The sequence below is a fragment of the Myxine glutinosa genome, chromosome 13 (genome assembly GCF_964187855.1).
Source record: "Myxine glutinosa chromosome 13, kmMyxGlut1.1, whole genome shotgun sequence".
Classification (NCBI taxonomy): domain Eukaryota; kingdom Metazoa; phylum Chordata; class Myxini; order Myxiniformes; family Myxinidae; genus Myxine; species Myxine glutinosa.
The window spans coordinates 36,404,365-36,413,656 of record NC_136273.1 but is presented as its reverse complement, the minus strand read 5'-3'; the positions used below and the strand labels follow the sequence as shown (position 1 = coordinate 36,413,656).

At 47.4% G+C, this 9,292-nt stretch overlaps 1 protein-coding gene across 3 annotated transcripts in view; it reads left to right on the top strand.

Moving 5' to 3' along the window:
* The first annotated feature begins 5,672 nt into the window (after positions 1-5,672).
* Positions 5,673-9,292, top strand: part of LOC137438849 (microtubule cross-linking factor 1-like) — a 100,897-nt gene continuing 97,277 nt past the window's right edge. For 2 of the 3 annotated variants that reach the window (XM_068134273.2, XM_068134270.2), the window contains exon 1: positions 5,673-6,533. In XM_068134273.2, coding sequence (XP_067990374.2) covers positions 5,817-6,533 — 717 coding nt within the window. In that variant the 5' untranslated portion in view covers positions 5,673-5,816. The remainder of the gene's footprint in view (positions 6,534-9,292) is intronic. The other variant, XM_068134271.2, reaches the window with a different exon arrangement.

Here is a 9,292-nt window from a genome sequence, read left to right as displayed (position 1 = left end):
CCCGGCATGGTGATCGCTCCGCGTCCTTGGTAGGTGCAAGGCGATTGTGTAAACCCAGCGGTAGCCGCTACAGGGACACATTTAAGTAACAAAATGGCTGCCAGTCAGACATCTTGCATCTAATCTCTAAAGGAAATGAGGTGCCTATGCAGGCCATAATTCTTTATCTGTGTGCCAAATTTGAACATCATCGGAAAATGCAAGTCCGAGAAATGCTTGAGGACGTGTTCAATGTCAGGTTTTTTACAACGAAAATGGCCGCTAATCGGCCAACTTTGATTGCATCGCGAAACAAAATGATGTGCATATGTATACCTTCATGTATTGTCTTTATACCAAGTATGAACAAAATCGGTCCATACATCTCCGAGATTCCACAGCACAATAATTTTTTTCTCCATGGTGGTGATTACGTGGTGGTGAGGTGTTTTAAATTACGTGGTGGTGATGTGTTTTTAATTACGTGGTGGTGAGCTGTTTTTAATTACGTGGTGGTGAGATATTTTAAATTATGTGGTGGTGAGATGTTTTTAATTACGTGGTGGTGAGGTGTTTTTAATTACGTGGTGGTGAGGTGTTTTTAATTACGTGGTGGTGAGGTGTTTTTATTACGTGGTGGTGAGGTGTTTTAAATTACGTGGTGGTGATATATTTTTAATTACATGGTGGTGATATGTTTTAAATTATGTGGTGGTGAGATGTTTTTAATTACGTGGTGGTGAGGTGTTTTTAATTATGTGGTGGTGAGGTGTTTTTAATTACGTGGTGGTGAGGTGTTTTTAATTACGTGGTGGTGATATGTTTTTAATTACGTGGTGGTGAGGGGTTTAAATTACGTGGTGGTGAGATGTTTTTAATTATATGGTGGTGAGGTGTTTTAAATTATGTGGTGGTGAGGTGTTTTAAATTATGTGGTAGTGAGGTGTTTTGAATTATGTGGTGGTGAGGTGTTTTTAAATACGTGGTGGTGATGTGTTTTAAATTACGTGGTGGTGAGGTGTTTTAAATTACGTGGTGGTGATGTGTTTTTAATTACGTGGTGGTGAGATTTTTAAAATTAAGTGGTGGTGAGGCGTTTTAAATTACGTGGTGGTGAGATGTTTTTAATTACGTGGTGGTGAGGTGTTTTTAATTATGTGGTGGTGAGGTGTTTTTAATTACATGGTGGTGAGGTGTTTTAAATTACGTGGTGGTGATGTGTTTTTAATTACGTGGTGGTGAGGCGTTTTAAATTACGTGGTGGTGATGTGTTTTTAATTACGTGGTGGTGAGGTGTTTTTAATTACGTGGTGGTGAGATGTTTTAATTACGTGGTGGTGAGGTGTTTCCAATTACGTGGTGGTGAGATGTTTTTAATTACATGGTGGTGATGTGTTTTTAATTATTTGGTGGTGAGGTGTTTTTAATCACGTGGTGGTGAGGTGTTTTAAATTACGTGGTGGTGATGTGTTTTTAATTACGTGGTGGTGAGGCGTTTTAAATTACGTGGTGGTGAGGTGTTTTGAATTACGTGGTGGTGAGGCATTTTAAATTACGTGGTGGTAGGTGTTTTGAATTACGTGGTGGTGAGATGATTTTAATTACGTGGTGGTGAGGTGTTTTTAATTACGTGGTGGTGAGATGTTTTTAATTACGTGGTGGTGAGATGTTTTTAATTACATGGTGGTGAGGCGTTTTAAATTACGTGGTGGTGAGAAGTTTTTAATTATGTGGTGGTGAGATGATTTTAATTACGTGGTGGTGAGGTGTTTTTAATTACGTGGTGGTGAGATGTTTTTAATTACGTGGTGGTGAGGTGTTTTAAATTACGTGGTGGTGAGGTGTTTTGAATGATGTGGTGGTGAGGTGTTTTAAATTATGAGGTGGTGAGGTGTTTTGAATTATGTGGTGGTGAGGTGTTTTGAATTATGTGGTGGTGAGGTGTTTTAAATTATGTGGTGGTGAGGTGTTTTAAATTACGTGGTGGTCAGGTGTAATCGTCCCAAACTTCCAGTGTGCACCTACCCCTCCCCTATGTATGTACTGAGGAGTTGTTGTTTTTTTAAATTTAATTTTTTTTTAATTTTCAACCTAAATTTCTCATAAAATGTAATATCACAAACACTACAAATAAATTTGTTTAAAATAATTGTTTGTATTATGATTGGTGTAAATCATGACAACACAGTAACTCAGGTACAGTCATTATCCTCAGGTAAAACAAACCTGTTTTTCTGGAATGACGCGTGGTGAGGTGAGCTCGTATATATAGACAAATTATATTTCGAAAAGTTGTGGACGAGTTATATTAAAACTTGGTGGATGAGTTGGGCAGGTGAGAAGAACAAGCAATTAAATGTTGGTTCATGTCGGATCCAGATCCAGCCTAACAGTGGATACAAAATATAAACTGTTCAGCCTGGTGCAGGTATGAGGTGCACGTGGCCGTTTGTAACACATTATTCAACATTCGCCACACCGCAGCATCATGTGATCAGGTCACAATGACATCGATGTGTGATCATTCAGCGTCCATATCTATGTTTGTCAGAGGTTTGCATCTCATTTGTGTTCCATGACGTCACGTCACGCTTGTTCCATGACGTCTCATAAATATGATGCGCTTGCAATGATGTAACCCGCACCTCCACCCGCTCAAGTCATCTATTTTATTTTATACAGACTTGGCATTTAATTTGGAATATTTTTTTTTTCTTGACTTGGGTTTACTTTCTTAACTCAGTATATCAATCTGGTGAGTTTCTTTTACACTTTGGTGATTTATTTGTTAAAAGAACCATGTCACTGATTGTCTGTCGCAGCAAGAAGTCAGCAACAGGATTATATCACAGGTGGCGTGGCAAAATGTACGGACAGGTACATTTGATGATTGGCTTCACCGTCGGGTATACAAGGGTTGTTGCGTTCTGTATTAGTGGAAAACAACTGCTGCACGTCTCCAAAAGTTATTGCCGCTTCCTCTGGAGATGGTCCGTCAACTCGACAATGCTGTTTGCCATGGAGTGCTGGCTTTACGAAATTACGGCATGAAAGAGCGTGCTATTGCTCGGCAGTATGGCATCACTCAAGGTCATGTGTCAAAGATCCTGAAACGAAATGCTCAGAGGGGTGGCCCTACTCCAATACCGAGGCCAGGATGTCCCCGCAGAACCACAAGGAGGGATGATCGCCAGCTGCACCAGTTAGTCCGCAATGGCCGTACCAAGTCAGCTAATCGGCTGAGTGGCAGCAACTGACAGCAACTGACAAATATGAGTGACAAATATGACAAATGGCTGCTGGTCCATGGCTGCTGGTCCAATGGCTGCTGCGTCAAATATGACAAATATGACAAATATGAGTGGTAGCAACTGACAAATATGCCTGTATCCAGAAGGCTAGTCAACCAACGACTGGTTCAAGCAGGCTATCGTGCCAGGCGTCCCCTGAGAAAGCCACGCCTGACCAGACAACACCGCCAGTGCCGATTGCATTGAGCCAGAGAGCACCGTCAATGGCAGCCAGGACACTGGAATCACGTGATCCTCAGTGACGAGTCTAGATTTCTGGTCTATCGTCAAGATGGCCACGTCCGAGTGCGCAGACAAGTGCATGAAGCCTACAACGAAGATTGTATAGTGCCAAGAGTCGAAGCTGGAGGTGGTGGGGTGACCGATTGGGCTGCTTTTCATGCAGGGGGCAAAACTGACCTGGTTGTTCTGAATGGAAACCTGAACCAGTTCAAATACAGGGCCATTCTGGAAGAAACATTGCTTCCATTTGCTCGTGCAGCCTTTCGAGGAAACTTTGTCTTCCAAGATGCCTCATCATGCTCGCATGATCCAACACTTTCTTGCTGACCGTGGTGTAGAGCATATGGAGTGGCCTGCCATGTCCCCGGATATGAATCCGATAGAGAACTTGTGGGCAGAATTAACGCGTAAAATAGACCACTTGGACCAGCAGCCGACCTCTGTGCGTGAATTGCATCAGACTATTGTCACTGCATGGCAAGCGATTCCTGTCCAAACCTTGGCAAATCTCGTGAACAGCATGCCTCAACGTGTACGTGCTCTCCTGAATGCTCGTGGGGGTTACACGAAGTACTGAACTGTAATTTTACTGTCCGTAATCCCTGTCGTAATTTAACTTTGTGTTTGTCACAAATTTTTTTGGCTAATGTGCAAAATAAAGAGATACTTCTGGGAAACGTACAGAAGTTTAACACAGTACTGTCCATGAATTGAGTTCGATATCAGTTTACATCACTTTCAAGGATCAATTTATTTGTTTCGAAATGTCAAATGTGGTTTTTGTTTCTTTTGAAGGTCACATTAACAAAATCTAGAATAATTTCAACATAATTCCAATGAACTTTTGGTTCTAAGACATCTTGAAAAGTAAGTTCACCCCCACAAAAAAATTTATCCATATTAAATGCCAAGTCTGTATATATTTTTCCCATTTTATTGAAGGTCACGATAAGTTGTGTGTATCCGGCAGACATATCATGTTATTCAACGAGAACGTCATTAGGTAGAGCGCACACCTCCGCCAGGTGAACAGTTTACGTTTTGTATCCCAGTGATATGACGGATCTGGACCTGGATCTTCACCAAATCGAATCAATTAGTCCTTGTCACACATCCAACCTGTACACCAAGTTTCACCCTAATCCGTCCATAACCTCATGAGATACCTGTAATAATTGCCTCAACTCGATCATCCCGATCATTAATTTCTTATTTCCCATGAGGCCCCATTCCATTAACATTGCGTCCCCTTTTCCCCCAGGTTGCCCCGCTGGACCCAACTTACCATACCATCTCCCAAATTAAAGCAAACTAGCGATTTATGTGTAACGCAACAACCAGTTATTAGATAAATTAATCTAATTAATTAGTTAGATAATTAGTCTAATTACCTTTCGGGTGGTTTAGGGTACTCGTGTCCACCTGTCATTACCTTTCGGGTGGTTTAGGGTACTCGTGTCCACCTGTCATTACCTTTCGGGTGGTTGATGCATGAGGGTACTCGTTCAACTCGTTACTCGTACTCGTTAGGGTACTCGTTCGTTTAGGGTCAAATTAAAGCAAACTAGCGATTTATGTGTAACGCAACAACCAGTTATTAGATAATTCATCAAATTAATTAGTTAGATAATTAGTCTAATTACCTTTCGGGTGGTTTAGTGTACTCGTGTCCACCTGTCATTCTGCTCTGTGCCCAGGTGCAGCTTAAATTGATCTCTCGAAAGCGAAATGAGATAATGTCCGTCAATTATTCAAACATTTCGGGCCGGAGATGACTCGCCTACTCTTCGTGAAGGACACCGTAGGATCTTTAACGCCCACCGACGAGTGCTGGCAGATAGGACACCCGGCTTAACTTTCATTCGACGGACGGCACAAACATCGATGATTCAGTCTACCTGTGAAGCATCGGGATGACGGTTTATAGCTGGATCGGCATTCGGACCCAGGCACAGAGGCAGGTGTGCACACCTCTAGGCCATCATGGCAGCCCTGAGATCGATTTCACCATAAAATACGATCACGTCAATCCGTTAATTTTGAAAACAAAATATATACTGTGTCGATAACGGGGACCGAAGATCCCAACTACCCCCGTCCCAGATATCAGATACAGAAAGTCACGATTAGCCCCCTCCACTCCCCCGGACCCCCGCCCCCGTCGCGCCTGCGCCCTGAGCCCATGGACTGCGGCGCCGGCTCCGCGTGCTCCAGGGTCGACCCGCACACGGGGTTTAGGGGTCGCGTCTCGAAGCTATGACCGCCCGCGGAGCGTCCGAAAATCGCGGGTGATGCTGCGTCGCCATGGAGCCGCCATCGGCTGCTGGAAGGGCGGACGGAACCCGCAGGCGGCTCTCCCGTCCGCTGTCCCCGGCTCGGCCTCAAGACGCGCCTCCGCATCGCTTGGCTCTGGGAAGAACGCGTCCGCCGCCCACGAAGGTCACCGTGAACGCGCCAGGTGCCGCGGCCTCTGCGGCACCGGCTCGAGGGGCGGGTCGGGTCGGTGACCGGGGGTCTCCACGCGGAGTCGCGTCCGCGGGGGGGATTCGACGAGCGCAGGGCAGGCTCGGTCGTCACGGACTCGCATCGGCGGGAATCGACCGGCGCCGGGAGTCGGTCGGAGATCCAGGTTGGACGCGACCGTCGGATAGCGGCTCAGACGTGTCAGACAGTCCCTCGGAGCATCTCTCGGACGATCCTCGTCCGGCGGCTCCAGGCAGCGACGCCGACTCTCCCACGGGCTCCAGCGATGCCGAGCCAGGACGAGCGGATAGACGGGACCCCCCTGCCGGAGAAGCGAGTGGCGCGAAAAGACCCTGGAGCTCTGCACGAAGTCCCGAACCACGTCTGGGTTTGGATCCCGAGACAGGATCCGGGGTGAAGGGTGGTCGAGCATGTGGAACGGAGAACCGCGGCATTTTAAAAGGCGAGAAGCCGTCCTACAAGGAGATGGTGCGGGATGCAGAGACCCTTCGCACAGAGAATACCTACCTGAAGGTGCGAGGATCGGTGCGCGCCCTGGTACGGGGCTTCGTTATCTCGCGGTCTTATCCTTGTGGATCTTGAACCGCATAACCGCCATTAAAAAAAAAAATTCGGACTTCTGTGGTCGACCTTGCTCTACCACAACCCCTGGCACAACAAAACCTGCCAAAACAAAATGTTAAATGCGGTAAAACAACGGAGAATGCATTACTCATCTCCATATGGACGGACACACATGACCACATGCATCACCATATGGACGGACACACATGATCACACGCATCCCAATATGGACACACGTGGCCGCACGCATCTCAATATGGACACACGTGGCCGCACGCATCGGCATATGGACACACGTGGCCACACGCATCTCAATATGGACACACGTGGCCGCACGCATCTCCATATGGACACACGTGGCCGCACGCATCTCCATATGGACACACTTGGCCGCATGCATCGGCATATGGACATACGTGGCTGCACTCATCTCCATATGGACGCACGTGACCGCACACATCTCCATATGGACACACGTGATCGTACGCATCTCCATATGGACACGTGACCGCATGCATCTCCATATGGACACGTGACCGCATGCATCTCCATATGGACACACATGGCCGCACGCATCTCCATATGGACGCACGTGACCGCACACATCTCCATACGGACACACGTGATCGTACGCATCTCCATATGGACACGTGGCCGCATGCATCTCCATATAGACACACGTGACCGCATGCATCTCCATATAGACACATGTGACCGCACGCATCTCCATGTGGACACACGTGACCGCACACATCTCCATATGGACACACGTGACCGCACTCATCTCCATATGGACACACTTGGCCGCATGCATCGCCATATCGACAAACGTGGCCGCACACATCTCAATCTGGACACAGGTGGCCGCACGCATCTCCATGTGGACACAAGTGACTACATGCATCTCCATATGGACACACGTGACCGCACACATCCCCATATGGACACACGTGGCCGCACTCATCTCCATATGTAGACACTTTTCCGCCTGCATCTCCATATGGGCACACGTGGCCGCACCCATCTCCATATGGACACACTTGACCGCACGCATCTCCATATGGACACATGTGACCGCACACATGTCCATATGGACACATGTGACCGTACGCATCTCCATATGGACACACGTGACCGCACTCATCTCCATATGGACACACGTGGCCGCACGCATCTCCATATTGACACACGTGGCAACACTCATCTCCATATCGACACACATGACCGCACGCATCTCCATATGGACACATGTGACCGCACTCATCTCCATATGGACACACGTGTCCGCAATCATCTCCATATCGACACACATGACCGCATGCATCTCCATTTGGACCCACGTGACCGCACACATCTCCATATGGACACACGTGGCCGCAAACTTCTCCATATGGACACACGTGGCCGCACACATCTCCATATGGACACACGTGCGCACTCATCTACATACGGACACACATGCGCACTCATCTCCATACAGACACACGTGACTGCACGCATCTCCATATGGACACACATGGTCGCACTCATCTCCATATGGACACACGTGACCGCACTCATCTCCATATGGACACACGTGACCGCACTCATCTCCATATGGACACACGTGGCCGCACTCATCTCCATATCGACACACATGACCGCACGCATCTCCATATGGACACACGTGACCGCACTCATCTCCATATGGACACACGTGGCCGCAATCATCTCCATATCCACACACATGACCGCATGAATCTCCATTTGGACCCACGTGACCGCACACATCTCCATATGGACACACGTGGTCGCAAACATCTCCATATGGACACACGTGGCCGCACACATCTCCATATGGACACACGTGCGCACTCATCTACATACGGACACACGTGCGCATTCATCTCCATACAGACACACGTGACTGCACGCATCTCCATATGGACACACATGGTCGCACTCATCTCCATATGGACACACGTGACCGCACTCATCTCCATATGGACACACGTGACTGCACTCATCTCCATATGGACACACGTCGCCGCGCGCATCTCCATATGGACACACATGACCGCACACATCTCCATATGGACACACGTGACCGCACACATCTCCATATGGACACACGTGACCACACATATCTCCATATAGACACACGTGATCGGATACACGTGACCGCACGCATCTCCATATCGACACACGTGACCGCACGCATCTCCATATGGACACACGTGCGCACTCATCTCCATATAGACACATGTGACCGCACGCATGTCCAGATAGACACACGTGGCCACACCAAGCGTATATTAATATGGCCCATGAAGGGAGTGCCACCTGTATATCATAGCATGGTTCTCCACTTCTGTGGGTTATGTATGTCCTGCACGGAATCCTCATCACTTTAACGCATTTCTCACTGCGCTCTCCAAGCCAATAATCCACGATCATAGCTCCTCGTTTAACAGGGCCTTGTTTAATGGTGTTCTCACATCCTGTCTGACTTGTGTTAAAGGTTAACGCTAACAAGGCCACGTATGCATCATGAAAACATGTATACAGGAGGAGGTCATTTGGCCCACAGACCTGTTTTGCCCAGTCCATTATATGTGATGTGTTGAAACACTCGGTTTGACCCGTTTTCCATTTCTGCATCTTCAGTTACCTATACATTTCAATATCGGTCCCCATTGGAACTTTATAACCCACCTCATTCCACAATCAAGCAGGAGTTCAGTAATGTCATG